Raw genomic sequence first — 20,310 nt, 5'->3', positions numbered from 1 at the left:
AAAACATCTCACCCCCCCGGCCTGAGAGGGACCTCACTACTGAGCTCCAGGGAAGAAGGGCACGGTGTTCAACAGCCCACAGGCTGAGCTGTTTGAGCTTGTTTTACCAGCTCCAGCATCTCGTCCTCTCTCTGGAGCGGGACAGCCGTGCACTAGCAGAGTCGGGGAGCTATCAGCCAGACTTCTGCAAAGCTCATGCAAGGCTGAGAGGAAGGAAGCAGCACCGCTCCTTGAAAAGGATGTTTTTCCATCATCCAGTGCCTCCAGGATTCCCTCCAGAGACAAGTTTAACCTCGTGGCACCAATTTAACACAACGGACTTTATTGCTTAGCCAAACGGACCTGCACGAGAGGACTGCCACAGGTCACTGCCAGAAAACGTATGCAGAGGGACCAGATAGCTATAGGCAACCCCCACGTAAGGATGCATCCAAAACAGAAAAAGCCTGACAGGGTAGCTACTTAAAGCAGAAGTCCTAAAGAGTTCTCCCTCCACTTCAGAGAGAGTCTCCTGCCTGATTTCACGCAGGCAATCCCTGGGTCACCAGTCAGTCTGCCGTAAGGACACGGAGCAGCCACCGTTGCTCACCAAGCATCACAAGTACCAGCGGTGCTTCCACCTGGGAGCCAGGCCTACGAGCCAAGCTTCCCCGCAGAAGACAGCAATTAAAAACTGAACTGCGAAGTTTAACAGCAGCACTAATCACGATGAAAAGCGGAAAGCACACATTTTACACTAAGCTTTTGGATTACAGCACCCACAACTCAGCTTCTTAAAATAAAAGTGACCTTTAATAAGGCTCTTTGGAATGTGTTTTAATAATTAACACAAATTGTGCATCAACAGTGTAAGGCTTCACCATTTCTTTGCTGAATTAACAAAAAGGTGTAATAAATCCTGTGCATTTTTGGGAGGGAGATCTGTACGATGTCACTTATTCCGTTAGGGCTTTTGCTATTTGCCCATGAATAGGGAACAACAGGAAACTTCCAGAAAGACTGGTTTCTTGACAGAAGAGGTGCAAGAGCCCAGTAAGCCCCAAAAGCAACTTTTAATATTTGGGAACAGGCACGACGATGAGTATTCTCTTCGTTAAGAGCCACCGTGCCATCTCTTCAGAGTTGGGTATGGCAGCAAAGACGCTGCATCAAAGATTAGAGCAATCTTGACAGAACTGAGGCCAGCAGCAGAGACGGGGAAGGCATGAACCGACAGGATTAAGCATTAAGGAAAGACCCAAACTAACTTGCACGGAGGAGAGCGGGGCTCGCAAGGGATAAAAGCCACATTTACAAGTCCTTCACACTCAAGAGAAAGGCAAGGGAAATAACTACCCTCAGGCAGGCTTGTCAAGATACCATGTTTAATACATCCAAAAAGAATGCATATACAAAGAACTTAGACATGAAAAAGCATTGGTTCCACACTAACGAGTCTACAAGAAATCGGAATTTTGGAAGATGGAGAATATTCCCTACGTCTTAAAAAAATTTTGAATCTGCAAGCCAAAATATATTTTTGGTAAAATCCCTAGGACACTGCAGTCAGTCTACGTAAAGACCCTGCGCACAATCCCCAGCAGGCTGGAGCCCATCCTCCAGGCGCACCATTACTTACGAGCAAAATGCAGAAAAAGGGGATTCCCTTAACTGGTCCCTATATGGTGCCACACTAAACACTAGAAACCCCTCCCTGCAGTTCCTTCCTCCCGCCACAGGTCTGCCTTTCCACCCCCCCCCTGCAGGATGCCAAGCCATCCAGTAAGAGATGCACCACCAGGGCCAGCTCCAAAACTCGTCTTAACATACACCAGGTCCTTTCTGAGTGTCCGAACAGCGGTGTACATGCTGGTCGCTGTAAGCGTTTCTCTAATAATTAAGGATTGGCAGAAGATGGAGTTGTTAAAAGCCAACTGAATCAGTTGGGCATGCTTTAAAAGGTGCAGTTATTTCTTCATCACGTGACAAAAGCTTATGATGTCAAGGTTAAGAAAGAGACTGGCAAGCTAGTTTCAAGTCTGATGGTGCATCCAGAGAAAAAGGATTCTCCTATTCCTAAGGCTTCATAACTTAGAGGATGGGGTAGAAATTTATGACCTGCACAGTGGAAAGCCAGGGGAAGAGATACAAGGCAACTTCAGAGGAGATGCAGATAGGTTTTCTACACTCCTCCTTAGAGGAGCACCAGCTTGGGACATTTTACTTTCCTGTATTTTACTTTCTGTTACCTTCTGTATTCTACTGTATTTTCCCTTCCTTTACTTTCCTTTAGTACTTTTAGTACTAAAGTCTGCTCACGCCCAGGCTGCTGGCTGGCTGCAGAACAGCACTAGAAGTTCTTGAAACCAGGAGCAAGTCTTGCCAGACTGGCATAAGGGACAAGGCTTCAGTAAAACAGCCTAGAATTAGTCTGTTACAGAAAAAGTCATCACAAGCATGCCTGGATTTTACACAAAAAAAAATTAGAAACAGTGAACAAAATAAAAAACTAGTACTGATCAGTGTTTTCTGAGAATACATAATTATTCAAAATTAACTAGTTTAACTGAATTGAGGGGGCACTGGGGAATAAAGGCTAACATTCTCATCTCGCACAGGGATCGTGTGAGGGAGATGGGAGTGCAGGGCATTCGTCATTATTGCAAAAACAAATTTTAAAATTTGTATCTTTAGTTTGATTTAAACATTGCTTTTTAGTATGACATCAAACACCAGCTTTGCAGAAGGGGCTGTGAAGGGACGTTCATAGCAGCACACACCTGCGAGTCTTCTTCGGCTCCGGAGGCTCCAGGGCAGCCAATATCGCTTCGTCAAATACATTCTTTAGGCCTTTCTGAAAAGGGGCAAAGAGAGAAAGGGGCAGTCTCATTTTTGAGTTTTCACACAAACAAAACCACAGACAGCCAAGTGGCAGACAAACTCCTCTAATGACAGACCGAGGTTTGCCACCTACAACTCCCAGCGTCTCCTTCGCTCAGCTTGGCTCTGTCCAAGCCGTGTCGCTGTGGTCAGCGGTTCCTTCGCACAGCATCCGATTTTCTGAGCAGGAACGCGAATCCTTTGACACCAGACCAGTATACTTCACAAGAAGCAAAAACACATGTACCAAAGTCATTTCCTCAAGGCAATTTTTATGATTAGTTGGCTGCTAACACATTTCACATGCTAAGGACAAAGCGGAAAGTGCTGCATTCAAATGGAAGCGCTCGGTCTGGAGCACGCCGGGTAGCGCAGCGCAGACACCCGCGTGTCAGGGGAGAGAAGAGACAAGGCAAGCATGCAACGATAAATCGGTCCGGTACACGCTCTGGGCAGGCTTCACCCGACGGCTCGGAGCAGCCAGGCAGAGCCCAGAAGGTGTGCGTGGTACCAGCGAAGTCACGATGGGAGGAGTACGGAGCGGGGACTGTACGTGGCGTTAAGTGTTAAACTGAAGCCAGGAAGTGCAAATCGGAATAAAGCTTCATCAGTCATTTATACAAACAACTGCAATTTTTAATTTCAAAATTGAAAGACAAGCTACAATTGATGTTTTCTCCTTAAAACAATAAAAATCAGAAGCATGAGAGTAAGAAGCAGCTTTACATCTTACAGTAACAGGCTTTAAGGATCTATTATTGAAATGAAGAGGTCTACCATGTTAGTGAAAGCAAGAATTTTAACAGTTCATAAAGCAGTAGCAAGTACATTGATATTTCCTTCCCCCCAAGGACTGACAAATACTCCACTACAGCACAGACAGCCAAAGCAACAGCAACAGAAGAACATCTCACTGCACAAAGGAGAACCAGAAAACCCTTCACATTACAGCGTAACTTGCAGATCACCATTTCATGTACTTTTGTCATGCAAATACAGTTAACAAGAGTCACAAGTAGAAATTGAAAAAAAACACGCATTGTTTCTTCCAGTTGGATTCAGGAAGATCAAACATCATGTCTTAGTCTTTTGATCTTTCTTTAAATAATGATGTAACCAGATCCTTTCCCCAACAGCCTGAATTATAAAGCTACCCACATCTGGCAACCCAAGCAGCAGAGAGTTAAGCGAGTCCAGTTCATGTTCCACGGTCACAACGTTTTACTAAATATCTTAAGTATTGTTTTCAGTCCAAGAGCTAATACAGAGGTTGCTCTAAGATGGTAAGCAGACACAACAGCTTTCAATCAAGGTGGTTTTATTCATTTTTTTAACCAGGTTTCTACAGTAGTGGGACAGAGGAAGCAGCAGCAAGAGGGGAAGGAGAAAGTTTAGAATATACAGCACTTCCTTTTGGGCTGAGTTTCCGGAGGCTCGAGGGCAGCTAGGATAGCCTCATCAAACACATTCTTCAGACCTCTCTACAAGACAGAGGGGAGGAGAAAAAACAGCAGCCAGGTTAGCGGATTAGAGAAAAACAAGCAGATACAAAGAGCATTCAGGATAGACCGGGCTGAATTCACAGAGGCAGTAAACAGATTTACTTTGCAAAAAAACAAAGTAGATCCCAGCAGGAAACCTCATTTCGATGACCCAGAAGTCAATGTCAGAGACAGACAGACCATGAGATGGACCAAGTTCGACAGAACGAACACCCAGAACGGCAGAGGCACAAACACAGCGGCAATCGGCAAGAGCACGGGGTGGGAGGGGCTCACAAAAGATGGTGGTTTCCACCTCGCTGCTGAACACACACTTCGGGAGTTTACAGGGGAATAAACACACAGAGCAGCCTGCCCCACCGCAGGGCTCCAAAAGGTCAGGTAAACCTTTGGTAGTCACCCGCTGTGGCTAAGCGAGCGCCTCAGACGCACGGACTTACTGGTCCCAAGTGCCCCAGCGGCAGCTAGGCTGGAGCAAAGGCTCCGAACCACGCCTCTGCTTTGTGAATTCAGCCCCGAATAACTGAAGATCTCCAGATGGCTGGGAAATCATCATCTGGGATCGAAGCAGGACCTCTCTGGTAAGCCATCGTCATCTTCAGACATCGCCTATCAGTCTTTTCAGAAGCGATGCAATACCTTACCAGCACGGCTATTTTGACATTGAGAGCCAGCAGGGAAACGGTGCGTTTCAGTTATTCAGTTTAGTTACCAAAGCAAGTATAACCAACTCGAGTCACGGGAAGACAGAAATTAGGAACTGGAATAACTGAGATCCAACCCCAGACGAGGCCTCACAGAGCTGCAAGGAGCCTGCAGGGATCGCGCCGGAGCACGGAGCACGCGTTGCGTTTGCTGTAAGCGCGACAGGACGCTGCGGCGCGTTACCGCTGCCACGCAACGCTGCCCAGCGGCACGCAACACCAGAAGTGAAACCTGGCACGGTTTATGCTAACTGGACTCGCCTAAATCTACTGTCATGAGTGCAACCTTCATAAATTCAGAACAACTGCTTTGTCACAGCTAAAGGCAAACAGAAAAGCTTAAATTACTTCCTGTAAACAACTGTAGCCTTTGCAAAATTAAGATTTTTTTTTTTAATCATTCAAATATAACTGCTTTCTCCCTCGCAGGCTAGACAGGATATATCCCTTTTAGAAGGTCTTTAATCTTGTTTTACTGAAGCACATACATGGGAGATCTCTAAGGCAATTCCATCTGGAAGCATTTAAGTCCATCACGTTACATGCAATATTATACTTGAAAGAACAGAAGTTAAGGAAATTACCACGTACAGTCATTCTGTACATCCTCCCCAGCAACTTTTTTTTTTTTAAATGAGTTGCAACCCAGGCTGACAGAAAAGCTAGAGGCTTCAAATAAATAATGCTTATGTGAAGTCTGAGTACTAATTAGATTTTCCTTCTCTGCGACAATAAGGCTGTAGTATAAACTCAATTATGTACTGTTAGATAGATTAAGAACCCAAGGCAGGGCAAGAGTCAAGAAAACATGCGTCCTTAATTCTCCTACTGGGGGACTCCTCTTTTGTTTGCCTATTGCACAGGAGAAATTAATTTGTTCAAGAGAACAGAATTTGGGATTTGTTTTGAAGGACACAGCAAAAAACTAGGATAAGGGAAGAGGAGAAAAAAACCAGGACAGGGACAAAACTGTTTGGAAAATGGGACTGGGGTTAAAAGCCTGGATGATAGAAGAGTAACCACATGAAGGGAGCTGCGTTCGACACCACTGGCACTCGGGACTCCCGTTAAAGAAACACGGCTCCTGCGCTCCTGGGGAACAGGCTGTGCTCAGGCTCCCCTCACCCCTTCGTTCACGGGCAGTTTAAGACACTTTATAAATCTGCCTGGGTCAAAACCGTCAACCCAACATCAGGGGGGGAAAAAAGGAACTGAATTCAAAGTTCTCCCTTGTGTCAGGTACCAGCACTGAGCTTCAGAAAGTCTGCTCAGACATTTAACTCGTAAGTGTAACAGAAGCAGCAATCATTTTAGTTGTAATCTGTTTGTCAGTCGCCCTTTCAAAGCAAAGGGTCACGCACTTTTTACAGTGGTATTGGGTGCTATTTTGCAGAGAAAGGTTGGAGACAGACACCTACAGTGCCTTCATCACAAAAAGGGATTCCACAACCTGAGGAAAGGGGGGATAGACCTGACTCCTCGGTACGGCGGTCATCCAAACTTGGGCAAGAAAAGATATTCTGTCTTTACAGAAAAGACTCAAACTCTTACGACTCACCTACTACTTCCAGAACACCGACTCTTCCACACAGACAAGTAAATTCTTCCTCCCAGGGAAAAAAAAAGAAAACAACCCACACTCTGGCTCCATGATTTTACGATTACTTGCTAGTGTGGTGTCAAAGACATTTGTAAATTGGTTGGGAAGGAAAAAACCACCCTAGACTGCTGAGGTGAACTGTGCAGACGGAAGCCAAGGTAAAGAGAGATTGAACTACCCAGCTGAGTCTAGCTTTGGTTGAAACCAGCTACTACAACATTGCCTTGCAGGTAGGAAAACAACCCTCCTGGCTAGGAAAGCCAGACTGCTGTGTTTAGCAAGCTGCTGCCAGCTAGATCACCGCCGGGAACTTGAAACAACCCTTTGCAGATAATCTACATTTCTGTTTGGCAGCTATTACTGACAGACTGAGAAAAAGGTGTTTTGTGAGGGGAGTCAACAACAAATGAGGGAAGAAGAATAGAGCAGATGCAAACCGACTAGTCTTCCAGGTGAGAAAGCTTCTGAACCCTCCTCCCAGGTTATCCTTGATTCCTAAAACCATCAATGGCTATACAAGCACTAGCGCTCTGAAGAAATTCAGGCTGAGCTTCCAAGTGCATAAAGCTGTTCTCTGCAACAGATACAGTTTAGTCTATCTGGAAATAAAAAGAATGGATAAACACTGAAATTTTTAATCATATCAGCTCTTACTCTGGTAATTCTAAGTGCTTCCATGCGATATGAGCAGACTAAACAAGGCAAGTGTAAAGCTGCAGAGGGAAGGGTCTCAATGAGCAACACAGGACAAGAAGTCCTGGTATGTATTTAACCAACTAGCAGGTTCTACAGCCTCGTTAGCAGCAGCATTCAGGATGTGCCAGACACCATCTAAAATGGTATTTTGGGACTGAAGGGATCTAAGAATTACAGCTTAAGCACAAATAACCCTCAGCTTGCACGTGGGCAGTAAGGAAGCGCAGCCAAGACCACCTTTTGATCAGGATTCCCAGGATGAACTGCAGTGGGCCTCGGCACAGCACCTCCGGTGCCAGAGTCCTGCACAACTCCAAAGGCCTCCTCCTTCTCAGCAAACGCTCAGGCAAAGCTTTGTTACAAAACCAGAGAGTCTCGGGATCCCAAATGGAAGAGTCAACATGCAATCTGAGCAAAAGGTGCAAGACAAGCGGAACTTCAAGCTTCGTGAAGTTTAGCAATAAAGCTTTGCGCTCAAGATACTGGAGAGGAATGTGCAACAAATCTGGAAAGAGCGAGGGACTTGATACCGTGCGCCACGGGTGCCATGCACATCAGGGGACAAGTCCTTTACAGAGTAGCGTTAAGGAAATTGTTAAAGAGTTGTAGTCAATTCTGCAAGAGTTGGCACGCAAGATTAAGCTCCCAGGGCATCCAAAGTCAAGGCAACACGCCAGCTAGCCAGCCGATGGCTCCCATCCACCCCATCCTAGTATGCCTAACTTGAAGGGAAAGGATAATCAGGTTTCCTGGCCTCAAATCAGGTATTTTAGTTGGCTTTAGACAAGTTCACAAGTTAGTTCACACAACATCACCACGTTTATGCCTTAAGAACTATTTCATTGTTATTTTCTGTTTCAACAGAACTTCCACCTTAAGGCAGACACAGGAAACAGCTCACCGCCGCTGCACAGAAAGAGAAAGCAGCTCTCACAAGTATGAAGGCTTCTAGGCTTAGAAGTACCAGAGATGAATTCTCTGAGAGGGTTTTTCTTTGCTTGCTCCTATCAGCAGTGAGCTGCATTCTGTGTCCTAACCCACTTATTGTCCGTAAGACACCTTCTAAGTTTTCAATAGCTATTTTCCTCCAACACAAAAGCAAACACAGCAAGCACATCATCCTCCATCACCCCTCTACACTATGCCTAATCTCCACAGGCTGATTTTCTTTCTACCACTGCCAAATCCTTGTACCTTGGAACAACAGGACAAAGAAAGCTCCTGTGTCACCAGCAGAAACAGAGCTCATCCCCTTGCACGTCCATATTGAGCTGGTTTTCCCCATAACTGAAAAAAAGTATGGAATACAAGCAAGCGAAAATGGTCAAAGACCAACCCTCACCTGCGTAAGTGCAGAGCATTCCACGTATTTGACAGCCTTCAGGTCCCGGGCCAGTTTTTCAGCCGTCTCTGGAGTTATGGGCTTCTGCTTGTTCTTGGCAAGTTTCTCAATTGTTGAGGGGTCATCTCTTAGATCAATTTGGGTCCCAACAAGCAGGAAAGGAGTCTTTGGACAGTGGTGAGTAATTTCAGGTACCCACTAAAGACAGAGAAGACACAGTATTTGTTACTAACCACCTAAGATAACTCCTCAGATGTTTCTGAAATCACTGCAGCAGCTCCCTTTTTAGGCAGAGCCCGACCAACCTTTTCTTTCACATTTTCAAATGACGAAGGAGACACCACTGAAAAACAGACCAGAAATACATCTGTCTGTGGATAGCTGAGGGGTCGTAATCTATCATAGTCTTCCTGACCTAGAAGAGGAGAAAATTAACACAGTATTAAACCCAGACACTGAAATATTGCCCCTTAAAGGTGGTTAGAATGCGTATTCCAGCACAATAGCATTATTGTGATTAATCCTAACTCTTAAGCAAATACACATGCCCTGAACTCAAGCATTCAAAGATCCTTGTTTTCAAATACAGAATTCATTCAGTTGCCACGTAACAACGAGCTGCTTAAAGTCACAGGAGAGCTGGGAAGCCTGATAGGGGTACGCTCTAATAAATTTTTAGATTGAACACCCTCAGACTTCCCTCATTTATAATGAAAAGCCGCAGAACATGGGTCTGGTTATAGATGAGGTCTTCTGCACCTAGTCCATTCATTAGAAGTATCATACCATCAAATTTCATTACCCTGCAAAACCCCCGCAGTTTGGAGGAAAAAAAAAGGTAGTTTTGTTCACTAGAACAATTCAATAGCAATCTGTTTTTAGAAAACAAACCTGACACAAACCTGGCACTATCGGTCCCTTCCAACCCAAACCATTCTACGGTTCTATGCTTCCTATGACATCGCGGTAGAGCAAGATGTACAGTTTGCAGACGGAGTTGTTAGAGCTATCATGCTTAGCTGGCCACAGAGGAGCTAAGCACTGACCAAAACACCTTGTTACAATTAAGAGACTACTCCAAAAAGCTTTGTCTTCAGAGCATAAGTTCAAAACAAAGACTTTTTTTTTTTTTTTTTTTTAATTTGACAGCTAGTAATAAGGGTTTTATCCATTGTTAAGTTCTGTAACCTGTGCTGGCTACTGTTTAGCAAAAAGCAGGTGACCTTTAAAGAACAAAAGCCTCCCACTTCAGAAAGGAAAGCCTTTATATTCACAAGTGCGTCGAGTCGCCTACACGCACTAAAGCCACTCGGTAAGTTTTCACAATTACCAGATGGGTTTCTGCGCTCACGTTGATCGACAGCACACCGATACGCGTATCTACACACGCACCAGTTTCCACAGGCCTGGACCCAGAGGACCTCAGCAGGAAAATGGGCAGAGAAGGACGTAACGCAGCGTTCACCCTTGCAGGTACCGGAATGCTATAGTTGAGCCATCCAAGTACTTGTCCCTACAGCAGCCTACACAACGCGTGTCAGGAAGGAGCCTCTCCTCTCTCCTTACCCATGAACAAGGGAGCTTGCAATAACTGACACACAAATCACATTTGGGAGAAGAAGGTGAAGAGCTAATTGAAGTTATAGCATTTACTTGGAAGCGTAAAATCGTTTCATTAATCAAATAAGACACTAATAATGCATCTGTAAGAATACAGCTGGAAACAGTCAGATTAAAGTTTTATCAAGACAATTTTAGGTAACAGCTTATCAACTAAGCTCTCTGGAAGGACTCTCCTGAGGGAGAGTTTACAATACCAGATGCTGCCGTACCACTTTGGTGTTATTACGGGTTGAGGGACCAGGTAACTGGCAGTTGAACCAGTTTCTACCCTTCCTTGCTAAATTTTCACATGTGCAAAGCCATGTGCATAGCTGTTTAATCACTGTACATTTCTCCAGCCAGAAACTGAGATACACTCTAATAACCATAAACAAAGAAGCGTGTAGATTTATTTTTAATTTTAAAAAAAAGCACACAGTGAGAGGGCTTCTGAAACTCCACACATCCTGAGTTCATCCATGTTAAGAACGCAGAGACACGCCACATGGACATCTACGATGTTCTGATGTTAGTCATTCTGTCTTGGCATTTGGTCAAAAAATAGGCTGTTTACTAAACAAAAACCACATACAATCCACGTATTTTATTCCACACAACTTTCTCCTTTAATTTTGTTTAAAAACATATAAACCCCTTATTCTTCAGCTATCGCCTAGATTAGAGGTGAAAGTTTGAAACTTGTCACCTGCTGTCATAAAATAAAACAGCTCTAAAAGAAGTGGAAGGTTTTCTTGTTTTGGTTTGGGTTTTGGGGTTGGTTTTGTTTTGTTGGTTTTTTTGGTTTTGGGTTTTGTTTGTTTGTTTTAAATAAACTCAATTTAGCAACTCCCCAAAGGTCAGGAAAGAAGAATCAAGAAAGATTTTTCCCTTTCATTAAAAAAAAAAAAAGAACCAACTGTCTGTCTTCATGTTCAACATCACCTCAACTAAATCTTGGGCAGTTACAAGGAGACAAGCACTCGATTTCTCACCTGCAGTATCAAAGAGGCCTAGGGTGTAAGGCTCTCCTCCAATCATCACCGTGACAGCATAGTTATCAAAAACCTGGTAAGAAAAGAGAAACATTTAAGCGGATGTGAATAAACCATCTTTCAAACCATCATCCTACTCACCTTGACAGACAGCCTCCGATTTGTACAGGAGTCATCTGCACAGGATAACAGAAGCCATCAAGCTGACAATGCTATTACCATTAAGGCTGTTAACAGGACAATTTAATTTGGAACAGGGATGCAAGAGCTGTTTCCATGAGGTATCTAACGCACAGGCACACTAGGTGCACCACTGCATATAACAGGGCAAAAGCCACTGAACGAAACACCTGCACCAGCTCTTGCCTGTAATTGCAGAGGTTTCCCACACCACCACAGAAATTTCAACCTTCGCACCTGGTCTGACACAGTAAACACGTCCCCACAAAGACAGAGCCGATAAACTTCAGCCCTGCTCTTCAGGGCACAGAGCTACGGGCTGCTTCTCACAGGACCCGAGTCCCCTGAAGTTCATCTTTCCGAGCATCTAGGGAATCCAACACAGAGCCCACCTTTTCAACAGGAATTTCTCCTCCATCTTTGGTTTTGACCAACTATATTGCTTCCTCCAGTCTGTGTCAAATTCGCTCTCAAGCTGAATGGAGGATCTAGCTCCAGAAGACCAAGTCATACTGTCTCTCTACAGCATCTGGCACAGCCGTCCTGTCCTCAAGGGCGGACCTGCTACACGGGGTAGCTAACGCTACCAAAAATGCTTCCCCACGAACTTGTTGACAACACAACTGAGCACGAGGACCTACCCAAAGCCTTCTCCTTCAACACCCACATACTCAGCATTAAGGAGTATACTGCCCGAGGTCAGTATCCTTAGTTTCAATAACTGTTTTAGCTTCAGAACTGCAACAGACAGTATTTCAGAATTTTACCTTTGGCAAAAAATCCTTCCCGCTGTAAAAAAACCCAGCCTGTCCCTGCATACTGCGCTGCAAGGCTATTTAGAGACAGTTGAGATCTCCGAGTAAGACTAGAGAAGCTCTGCTTCAACACAAACCTGAAGTCTGAGCAGCTCCCGCAGCTGAAGTAAAGCCCAACATTAAAGAGGCCAGCAATCGTCTCAAAAGCTTATCATGGAAGTGAGGAGGGAGGGACGTGGAGAAAGAAGCAGCCACACGCGTCTATTAACACAGCTTTAGTAAGAGCTTAGGTCCTTGAAAAAAATCCCACCAAAAACTGAGATAAGACCAGCGAGACAGCACTTCAAAGCTGCACTTCCAAGAGTTCAGATCTGTCTCCCTTCCAAGTGACAGTCCTGGTTAAAGCAATACCTGACACCCCACTGATTTTTTCAACTTGTCACAACTCACAGCATCTGAGAAAGCCGCTATGGCCACAGCACGCTGCATATCCCCAGGAACATCAGCTAGAAGCAGAAGCCCACCTCTCACGCTATTTTGGATTAGCATTCAAGATTTTAAAGTACCCCAAGAAATTTCAACATTCATCTCCGTTACCTGCAGCCCAATCCTTTACACGTTGCACTGAGTTTGCCTTACTGACCACCCCAGAAAGCATCCAACTACAAATAAGCTCTTCAGGCTGGAGAAGGGTGGAAGGCATTTCACAGGGCGTATCAATACGCAGCGACTACGACTTCAAGACTCCAGAGGGCCAGTCGGGATGAGAACTCATCTGTTGCTAGGTACAGAACGAGAAACTGGCATGCTCTGCGTTGAAGGTCAGAGCGTTTGCTCTTTCAGATGTCAGAAGATGGCAGCTTAATCCTCCAAAGACATCCCCTCCTTTTTGCCCAGTGAACAGCAAGTCAATAATACTACTTGTAGCTGCCCGTTAGGAGGATTAGCATGCATCTTCCCTCACATTTTGTTTGTTTGTTGTTTTTTTTTTTTTAATTTAAGCTCCCCATCTGCAAAATGGGATTTTTTTAAATTTTTTTTTTTTGTACAGCCACCATTGAAGAGGTCTGGGGTTCAGCCCTCAGGAGGCCAGGGTTACAAGGCTAGCCTTCAGGCGAACCTGGCAACTACAGTCTCATAGCGTAATCCACGGACAGTTTCACCCTCAGTTGTGCCAAACAGGCTAAAAACCAGAGCAACAATTAGCCCAACAAGAAGTTTTGATTCCTGCCAGTGCCAGACAGCCCACTGCAGCAGGTGGCACGAGCTTTCATGATATAGGACTCGCAGATGACCTGCCAGCGCCTTTCCACGGACCTGCCCCTCGCTGCCTTTTTTGAGAATGGCAATGACGTCAAACACATGCAGGTGACAAACCATGTGCGGCACCAGCACGAAACCCATCTCCCACTGAGAAATATCTTCAAAAAAAGAGAAAGAGCTGCAAAACACAGAGCCAAGTGAAAGAAACTCATCCATCAGCCGGAACTGGTGCATTCTCCATTGATGTTCTGGCCGCAGTGCTGCACAGTACAGCTACGCGGGGCAAAGGCTGGTTTACAGCAGCCGCTCCAGCGCCTACGCACGCAGAGCAGCTCACTTTGAAGCCAGACTGTTACTGATTTCCTGAAGCACCCCTGCCTTCTGCTTAACTGCTTTGCGCCCCGAACCCCTGGCCACCCTCGAGGAAGAAGGCTGCCACCTTCCTCTCAAGAGAGGCTCGGCAGTAGCTGTTGCAACGGGATCCCCGGTGCTTGTCAGTACGCTGGCCCTGAGCTACCACCAGTATTTACCAGCTTCTCAAAATCAGAAATTTATCTCCAGGTTCTTTTCCTGCTTAAACATTTTTGTTAAGCAGTTTGAGTCCTGCCCCTTTACCCTAGGGTCCTGATTCAGCCACAAGCGTTCTGGGGATATCAAGGCTTGTCGACTCTCAGACAGCTTGCTTTCATTTTGGGAACAATGCTATCTGTTGTATCTCTTTGCTTGTTTATCACCAGAAGCGTGAGCCAGAACATCAGAGGTTACTTACCAGTTTCCAGAGTTTGAAATACACCTCTAGGCCATACAGAGAGTGAGGAATAGGCCTGTGATATCCCCAGAACAGCGAGTTCCTCAAGCCATGAAGTTGAGGTAAATACTATTCCAGAAACACGGGACAGGTTTAAAAGGCACTGTAGATATGCCTTAGCACACCCTGACCACACGTTACTGGTAAGTAACGTCGTTTCTTTGAGTAGCTTTTCCATATTGCCTGTTAGCAGGGATTTGTAGACAGTACTACCATCTGCAGGACAGCAGACAAACTCTCAAGGTTTCAAAATACACATTTTTAAGATTTAACATTTTTCATCATAATTAAGGGTGACTTCACTAAGGCTAAGTACAGAAACACTCACTGCCTGAGCTCACTGACCGCTTTCATTTTGTCCGGACCATAAGGAATAGCTTAAATAGGGCAAGCAGACTTCCCCAGGTTGAGCACGGGATGCGGCTGTCCGAGAAGCATCACACCAGGGTACTCGGTACCACTCTCAAAAACTTGAGAATGGCAAAATGCAGTTTCAAACGCAACTTCTTCTCTACCAGTCCCTAAGGAGAGGATCTCCGTGAGGCTGAACGTGGGTCTCCATGCCTACAGCACGGCCCTCGCGTTCGTAACAGTGGCCACTGCATCCAACCTGAGCGCTCTCGGCTTTGGGAGTCCTTTCATCTTTAGTTCCAGATCTACAACTAAACACAAACATTTTTGTTCTGTGGAAGTCTGTCCTATTCCTAACAAGCCTCTAACGTTGAAGATCTTTGGACAGTGTACAAAGCCAATACCTCAAAAAAAGGCAATGAAGTTCACTGAGACTTCTTTTCCACAAAGAGAGGACATCTTTATAAAGAAGTAGTTATTCTGACAGAGCTAGCAGGCAGGAGCTACCCAGCATCTCAGAGGAGCTATCTGTTCTTTTAAGCTGCTTCACAATAACAGAAAGGATCATTGACCCTTTCACCAACAGACATTCAACCGCCTTGCGATGCATTTCCAGACCCAAACTCGTTTGAGGCATCTGGATAAACTCTTCAATTTGCGTAGGTGTAGAAGATGGCCTTTTCAGGTCCGTAACAGAGAATAATAAGAAGAGCATCCAGATGTCAAAGCCTCTTGCGGCAACCTCACTAAAAAAACCAAACCACCAGCGTCAGCACACTGATCCTACATATGCAATATTAACAAGAAAAGCACTTTTCTATTAGAAAGGTAATGCACATGTTCCTTGTGGGCAGTCAAACTGCTCCCAACTTGATCTTTAGATAAGCTAAGCGATTCAGTATCTCAGAAAACTGAGCCTGCAAGACTCAAAAAGCTTACTCAGCAATAGTCAAGGACTATGCACAAAGTTGACAAGTGTTTGGAATTACAAATTAATGAGACTGGGCAGTCTAGATCCAAACATGACCCCAGCTAAGCATGTGAGAAATAACTAGCCACACTCCATAGTTCACTGCATGACCTCGGGATCTTTCAGAGTTGCAAAGCAAAAATGAGCATCAGAAAGTGTTAACTGCAGTCACTGACTATTCCAGCAACATAAAACTAACGACAAAAACTACTTTCCCTAAAAATGAAGATGTGGCAAGAACTGAGAGCGCAAGCTGGAGAGCAGGTGCTCCTGCTGCTTGCTCTCCACTTAGCAGCCCTAACAACTGCAAATAATCTTGTTCACAGAATCCAGCTGGTGGCCAGCAACGAACAGAACTGACCAGATACAGGAGAGGCATCCCAGCACTACCAGGTAACACGAAAGACAGGTAGCAGCAGTGCACCAAACGCACCGATCATTACTTTTCCACGACATATTAGTCAGTCTCCAACAGGAAAGCAGGCTATAAGAACAAGTATTAAGGTGTGCATGCCGCAAAGGTTAGTTAGGAAGGAAGCCCACCGTGCCCAAAGAACAACAGGAGCCATTCTCTCACTTACCGTTGGTACGTATTCCGATGGGAATTTATTTGTTGTGTAAGAAATTAAGAGACAGGTTTTACCAACAGCACCATCACCTACGACTACACACTTGATCGTCTGCATAGCTGAATTCTACTAGAATATCAGCTCCAGTGAGAACCTAGAAGGGAAAAAAAAAGATACACATATTTAGATGTTTCTCATTTTCACAAGATAGCAGTACCTGTCATTGACGAGCTTCGACTGGAGCCCAAACCATCAACAGCATGTATGGGATCTGAAAGTGAGACACTCCTAGATGAGTTGGTAGATCCATTCTCTCCGTCACACACCAAGATAGGAAGCTGCTTATTTTCATAAATGCAAATACCTCCTGCCTACAGCTAGACCCCTCCCACTGCATACAACTGCCAAACACCACCTAAGACTATCTTAGCCACGGTCACTTTTCTACATTGGGAAGAACAACTAGGTAAATTCAGCGTGATTTTTTTTTTCCTAGTTACCTAGAAGTGAGGAAGAAAGGTCTTGAGGCCTTCCCAGACTGTTTTTAATGCAAGGGAGCATCCAGCCTTAGATGCACCGAAAGCTGAAAGTGTAAGCTTGGGTCTCGATAGCCGCTAAGTCACACACATGCCTCCCAAGGGATCTTCCCTCTGGAGAACACTTCAGTAAAGAAAGCCCAGCGAGAAACGGCAGTATGAGCTTTGAAACTAGTTTATGGGATAAAAATAAGCAGGTACAGACAGAAGTAAACATGACTAATTCCTCCTCCCACTGCCTTTTTTGTGGTTTTTTTTTTTTTTTTTTAAAGCCTAAGTACAGTTCTGCAATCTTTTGGTTAAAGTTGCTACTTAATCCTTTATCCCCACTTTGAAGTGGCTAACAGCACGGAGCGGCTCAGCAGGGCATCTGGTTCCCAAGGGATCCTATTACTCTCCAGACATTTCAAAATCATGATGCACCCAGCTACTTCAACACTGACCCAGCACAGACTTTAGCACATGAACTAAATCAATATTTGCCATCAATACCTCATCCAAACATTATTTAGCTACCTCTAGTGCCAGACACAGCTGCCCTTCATTAATATATTACTTTAATTAGAAAAGTACCAGGCCTCTGGCCATGCATTCCCATACAGGTGTGAAATCCTGACCCCAGCAAACCGCCCACTGACTTTCCACATTTCCATGTTATTGGAAGTACTTTTATTTACAGCAGCAGAGACTTGCAAACTGAGTTACCCCCTGCCAAGGTGTGGGGGGAGAGGACAAGAAGAGACATCCATTGCAGCAAATTCACCCTCAGGGTGGTGGCAACACTTTAGCCCAGCAAGGATGTTGCCGTGGCTCTCAGTTCTGGGTAACCGTGTTAAAAAAATTGAATTGATCCCTACTGAACTATGCGCTTGGGCACGTCCTGGGGATTTCACTTCTCAGAGTGATCTGGAAGAAATACAAAGCAATGCCAGGTTTTTGAGCGCTCTGGTCACAGCTAGCAACATGATTTGATAGCGCACAGCATCACCCCGCTTGCAAGGAAAGGTAATTGCTGGCGACTCAAACCAAACCTTATACCACCAGCTTTTCTTCAGATGCTGCAGGGCTGCTCCAAGATTTAGACAGAGCCATTACCTTCATAATGAACATCCTCAAAAGTTCCTAAAAACAGTACTTGTAAGGGAACACCAATCACCACCGTTCCCACAAGCCGCCAATCTCAGGAAAGGGCAGCACAGACTCTTTCTCAGAGCAGGACATCAGCCAGCATCTGGTACGTCACGCGCTCACAACACTGCTATCTATACATCTGCTTTCAACGTATACAGAGACAAAGGATTTGCGTAGGCATCAGGCGTTATCGCCAGGCCTCTACTTGGTGCCGTATTTCAATATCAAAATAATAGAATCTGTTGATTTATGCAGATCTCCGTTTCACACAGGAGGATCAGCAGCATGCACAGCGAAGCCGTATCAACAGGCCCTTCATTAACACTACAAAAAGCTCTGAAATTTGGCCCTGAAGCAAACACACATTTACTTGGAAGGACAAAGCAATCATTTCCATTTCGAAAGACATTTTCTGTGATCAGGTCAGCTCAGCTGTTTCTATCTAAGTAATATTAGTCAATATTGCCTCAACTGCTAAGGTGCTCACGTGGTTCTGCCTTGCCACGCTGGTAGCACTGATCACAGAGAAAAAGTCACATTTTAGAATAAAAAAAGTCACCAGAAAGAAAGCAGGCAATGGAACAGAGCAGCTCAGTCCCAAATTACAAAAGGCTACATGCTCAAAACAAAGGTGGAAAGGCCTGAGTCACTTGTTAAATAGATTTTAAACAGAAAACGCATCAAAACAGGTTCAAGCACACTCCAATTAAAACCAGCCTAAGTTACCAGCACGCCTCGCTAGCTTGCCAGCCTTACCCACGCAACAAGGCACCATCATCTGCCTTCTGTTTTGGGATTTACCCAAACGCAGCCTGTCTCGCTGCGCAGCACGGGCGGTAGCCTGCGTGAATTCCTGTCGGAGGTAATAAATGAAGTACAAAACAACGCTCCACGCTGGCTTTCCCAGCCACTTCTTGTGGGCTTTTTCAGTTTCAACTGGAATCCATCACACTGCCCGCCCAGACTCAGGAAACCTCTGCTCCGGCTGTCCTTGCTCACCCCAAGGGCTATCGCAAGAGGACGAGCCCATCCACCTCCGGCTTAACAGCACTGCGCGGCCACCCCTGCAGAGAAACCTTACCTGGCTTTCCACCCTGCCCTCCCCCGGCAGACACCTCCTCCTCCATTCTGTATTCCTCCCCTCCCTTCCTGCTCCAATTATTTGTGTTTCCTTGTTTACCCATGATTTGCAGGTTACACATCACCTGCCTCAAGACAGCCTTGCCAGAACCTGGAAAGCACACTAGAGCGAACATCCAGGCTCTGAAGCACTTCATATGGGCGTTGTAGCACACCAATCCATGATTAACTATCAATCTTAAAACTCTGTATATGCACTCGTACAAGAAAAGCTCACATAAAACTTTGCAAAAAAACAAACAATAGGAAGGATGTGTTTAATGTTACTCTTTAAAACTCATTACTCCAGAGAGCATCAAGCAAGCAACAAAATGAACCCACAGTATCAGAAAACATATCGGATCACGCGAGGATACCGCAACCCTCCGCTGCTTTCCCGTCCTCGGGCACAGTCCCCGCGCGGGCTCTGGGAGAGACGCTGCCGTACGCTGGTACGGGCTCAAAGACTCCAGCTACGGCAAAGCGCAAGCTGCACACACGCCTTGCACGCGGGCTGCGTTACTCCTGCAACAGTCAGTTCTGACTCGGGCAGTGAACGATCAACTCTATCTACATCGTTACTCTTGTACGGTAGGGAACACCAGCAGTTCAAATTAAGAGGATTTCCCACAAAAGCACTGCTTACTCCCACCCTGCTCCTCACATTCACGGGGTTGGTATGGCCCACATCACCCATTCAAACATCTACCACCCCACAGCGGGCGGGAGCGGGAGGCCAAGGCCCAGCGCTCAAACCCCACACCGCCTTTGCCCCCCCGGTACCCGATGATCCCTCAGGCTTTCTGGCAGCGGGAACAAAACAGAGCGCAAATAACCCGAGGCCTCACTCCGGAGCGTAAAGCAGAACCTGAACCGCTCAACAGGGAAAAGCCTGAGAGGGGTGGTTGTTCTTTTTTTTTTTTTTTCTTTCTAAAGGAAGAAGTTAACAAAATTTACCATGAAAAACATTGAACTGGCCCACTAGAAGTTCCCTGTGCACCAAGCGAATACCACTTCTCTCGCACAGCTGTTTAACTGACCCCCCCATCAAACACATCAGGATTACATCTTTAAAGGAACAAAATGCATTCGAGCACATCTTTAGGTAAAGGGATCCCCTCACCCTTTTTTTTTTTTAATGATACATAACTTTATCGTTAAATGCTGAAATACGATAGCCTAAGTTTTAAATAGATTTAGAGTTTTAAGCACAGGCCTCCCAAGTCTTACCAGTGGGAAAGCAGAGTTGTTGAATACGTTATTTTACTTGGATTAGCAGCCTTTCTAGATTGGCTGGATGAGCTACGTTGTTTTCCACTTCTAAGAGGACC

At 45.3% G+C, this 20,310-nt stretch overlaps 1 protein-coding gene across 1 annotated transcript in view; it reads right to left on the bottom strand.

Moving 5' to 3' along the window:
* Nucleotides 1-1,347: 1,347 nt before the first annotated feature.
* CDC42 (cell division cycle 42) overlaps nucleotides 1,348-20,310 on the bottom strand; it is a 28,601-nt gene continuing 9,638 nt past the window's right edge. Inside the window, exons 2-6 of the mRNA XM_082329088.1 lie at nucleotides 16,206-16,347; nucleotides 11,298-11,370; nucleotides 9,009-9,118; nucleotides 8,704-8,901; nucleotides 1,348-2,833 (exon numbers count right to left, since the gene is read on the bottom strand). Coding sequence (XP_082185214.1) covers nucleotides 2,744-2,833; nucleotides 8,704-8,901; nucleotides 9,009-9,118; nucleotides 11,298-11,370; nucleotides 16,206-16,310 — 576 coding nt within the window. The 5' untranslated portion in view covers nucleotides 16,311-16,347 and the 3' untranslated portion in view covers nucleotides 1,348-2,743. The remainder of the gene's footprint in view (nucleotides 2,834-8,703; nucleotides 8,902-9,008; nucleotides 9,119-11,297; nucleotides 11,371-16,205; nucleotides 16,348-20,310) is intronic.

The sequence above is a fragment of the Platalea leucorodia genome (genome assembly GCF_965183815.1).
Source record: "Platalea leucorodia genome assembly, chromosome: 17".
Classification (NCBI taxonomy): Eukaryota; Metazoa; Chordata; class Aves; order Pelecaniformes; family Threskiornithidae; genus Platalea; species Platalea leucorodia.
This window is presented reverse-complemented; position numbering and strand designations above follow the sequence as displayed.